Source organism: Sinocyclocheilus grahami, unplaced genomic scaffold, assembly GCF_001515645.1.
Source record: "Sinocyclocheilus grahami isolate Dianchi unplaced genomic scaffold, SAMN03320097.WGS_v1.1 scaffold740.1, whole genome shotgun sequence".
Lineage (NCBI taxonomy): Eukaryota > Metazoa > Chordata > Actinopteri > Cypriniformes > Cyprinidae > Sinocyclocheilus > Sinocyclocheilus grahami.
The window spans coordinates 487,004-489,170 of NW_015505919.1; the positions used below are offsets into that span (position 1 = coordinate 487,004).

At 41.2% G+C, this 2,167-nt stretch overlaps 2 protein-coding genes across 2 annotated transcripts in view; both read right to left on the reverse strand.

The window, feature by feature from the left end:
* LOC107560731 (muskelin) overlaps positions 1–2,167 on the reverse strand; it is a 41,651-nt gene that overhangs the window by 4,895 nt on the left and 34,589 nt on the right. The gene's annotated exons all lie outside the window — the stretch shown is intronic.
* LOC107560730 (muskelin-like) lies at positions 413–1,553 on the reverse strand. The gene is made up of 3 exons (XM_016244980.1): positions 1,386–1,553; positions 564–678; positions 413–484 (listed from the first exon to the last, which is right to left on the reverse strand). Exons 1-3 carry the CDS (start codon positions 1,526–1,528, stop codon positions 455–457), a joined length of 288 nt encoding a protein of 95 aa, XP_016100466.1. The 5' UTR covers positions 1,529–1,553; the 3' UTR covers positions 413–454.

The following is a 2,167-nucleotide window of genomic DNA, read 5'->3' on the forward strand; positions in this document are numbered from 1 at the left end:
TGCAAACACATACCAGCTTCATCACTGTGTCTGTCACGCGACTCTGTTCCCCTTTCGGGCTCTGTCTTTACATTTATTTTGAAAGATGAAGCTCGCGATTATGGTAAGGGGCGTTACATTTCCGACGAGTGCTTGCGGTGTTCGGCCAATCACAATGCACTGGGTCAGCTGGCCAATCAGAGCAGACTGCGCTTGTCGGAAGGAGGGACTTTGTAGAAAAGAAGCGTTTGAGAGAGGCGGGGCATATAGGACCTACAATAATGTACAGTATTTGAAAAATAATGTGTTTTTTGAACATTAAAGCATTAAAGCATATTCTGTTACACCAAATACACAAAATAATGATCTTTAAAAAAAGCATCATATGACCCCTTTAAGAAATAAAGAAATAAATATTTTAATTTCATGTTGACTTCCTTGATGTAAGTGTGGGTTGACTCCTACAAACTTTGGGTTATCGGGTCAGATTTCTAATCAGCCAATCCTAAAGCACACCACCACACTGTTCATAAACATTCAATTCATATTGACAATGGGTGTGGAAGTGAAATGATCTACATTACCTTGTGCAACTCGTCATAGACAAGCTGATGAGCAAAACGAGGACAAGGTTCCTCTTCCTGTAGGGCCTTAGTGGGGTTTTCTTTCACCGCCTGGTCATTCTTATAAACACATGACCTGCAGACAAACACACAGACTTAGTCTTTCATACTAAACTGTGCATACTGTCCTAGAAAAGTGTACACACACACACACCCACCCAAATCAAGTCAAATAAACAAAATGACAGAAACCAGTACACCAGATCCAAAGGAAACACTGAAAGACTGATTTTTCAGAAGCTATAAGCCAACTGCTTCAATTAGCGTACAGAACAAAGGGTTTTCTCCCCCAGTTTAAGTGCAAAGCACATTTAATACACACACACACACACACACACACACACACACACACACACACAGACAGACCACATGCAAGCAGAGAACATTCTGTTCCTGTTTGATGGTCACCAACTCCCTTTCTGAAGGTCAATACAACTTTCGCTCTGGCTTTATTCAATATATGTGAATGCGTGTGCAAGCTGAGAACAATTTATATAAGGGGGTTTTGTATGATGCATTTACGCTCATCGTTGGCTCTGCAATGTATGTTCAATGCACTGAAAAGAGAACATACAGTCCAGGAAGGAAAGAGCATATTTTTTCATCATAACGGAAGATTTCCTTCTTTTCCAGCAGTGTATGGCAAGTGCCTGAAGGCGCTCTGTGGATTACCGATGCAGGCAGTCCTCTGGGCCACAGCATATAAACACAGGTCAAGCATACTCATTAGCATTCAATGTGCAGTGCTGTACAGATGAATAGTGTGTCCAAGAACTCACGCACCAGTTGTTGCGTGCAATGTCGTAGATCCAGAAGGAGTTGCGTACATTCTCCTCGCGTTTGTCTTTGTCTTTGCTGAGTCCTGATAGAACGTGGATCTCATTGAGCTCTGGGTCGATGGTGGCACGCTGAGTGAATCCTGTCATTGGTACTGCAACACAAACACAGGCTTAAGCTTAGATCGTTAAGAGAAGGCATAAACTGTGTAAAGCATTATGATGTAGCAGCTTGGTGTAATCATTGGAAATAACATGCAAATCACCTCCATTTCATATATATCACTCTCCTATTAAATTCAGATAAGACAGAGATATTACTTATTGGACCAAAAGACAGTACACAGAATCACTTGGAGTACAATTTGCAACTAGACGGATGTACTGTTACTTCCTCTACAGTCAAAAATCTGGGTGTTATATTAGATAGCAACTAAGAAGCATTGCCAAGTTACGAAACATGTTACCTGTTTCTGATGCAGAAAAGCTAGTTCATGCATTCATAACCTCTAGACGGGACTATTGTAATGCACTGCTTGGTGGTTGTCCTGCATCTTCAATAAACAAGCTACAGGTAGTCCAAAATGCAGCAGCTAGAGTCCTTACCAGGTCAAGAAAATATGATCATATTACCCCAATTTTACAGTCTCTGCACTGGCTACATATTAAGTTCCGTATCAGTTACAAAATATTATTACTTGCCTATAAGGCCCTTAATGGGTTAGCTCCTGCGTACCTAACTAGTCTTCTATCATGCTACAATCCATCACGCTGCCTAAGGTCGCAAAA

What these genes read in the sequence shown, in the direction of transcription:
- LOC107560730 (XM_016244980.1), bottom strand. Translation starts at nt 1,528, where the DNA reads ATGACAGGATTCACTCAGCGTGCCACCATCGACCCAGAGCTCAATGAG. An exon ending in GACATTGCACGCAACAACTG is followed by an intron (nt 679 to 1,385) that starts GTGCGTGAGTTC and finishes GTTTGTCTGCAG; the next exon opens with GTCATGTGTTTATAAGAATG. An exon ending in TCTATGACGAGTTGCACAAG is followed by an intron (nt 485 to 563) that starts GTAATGTAGATC and finishes GGTGTGCTTTAG; the next exon opens with GATTGGCTGATTAGAAATCT.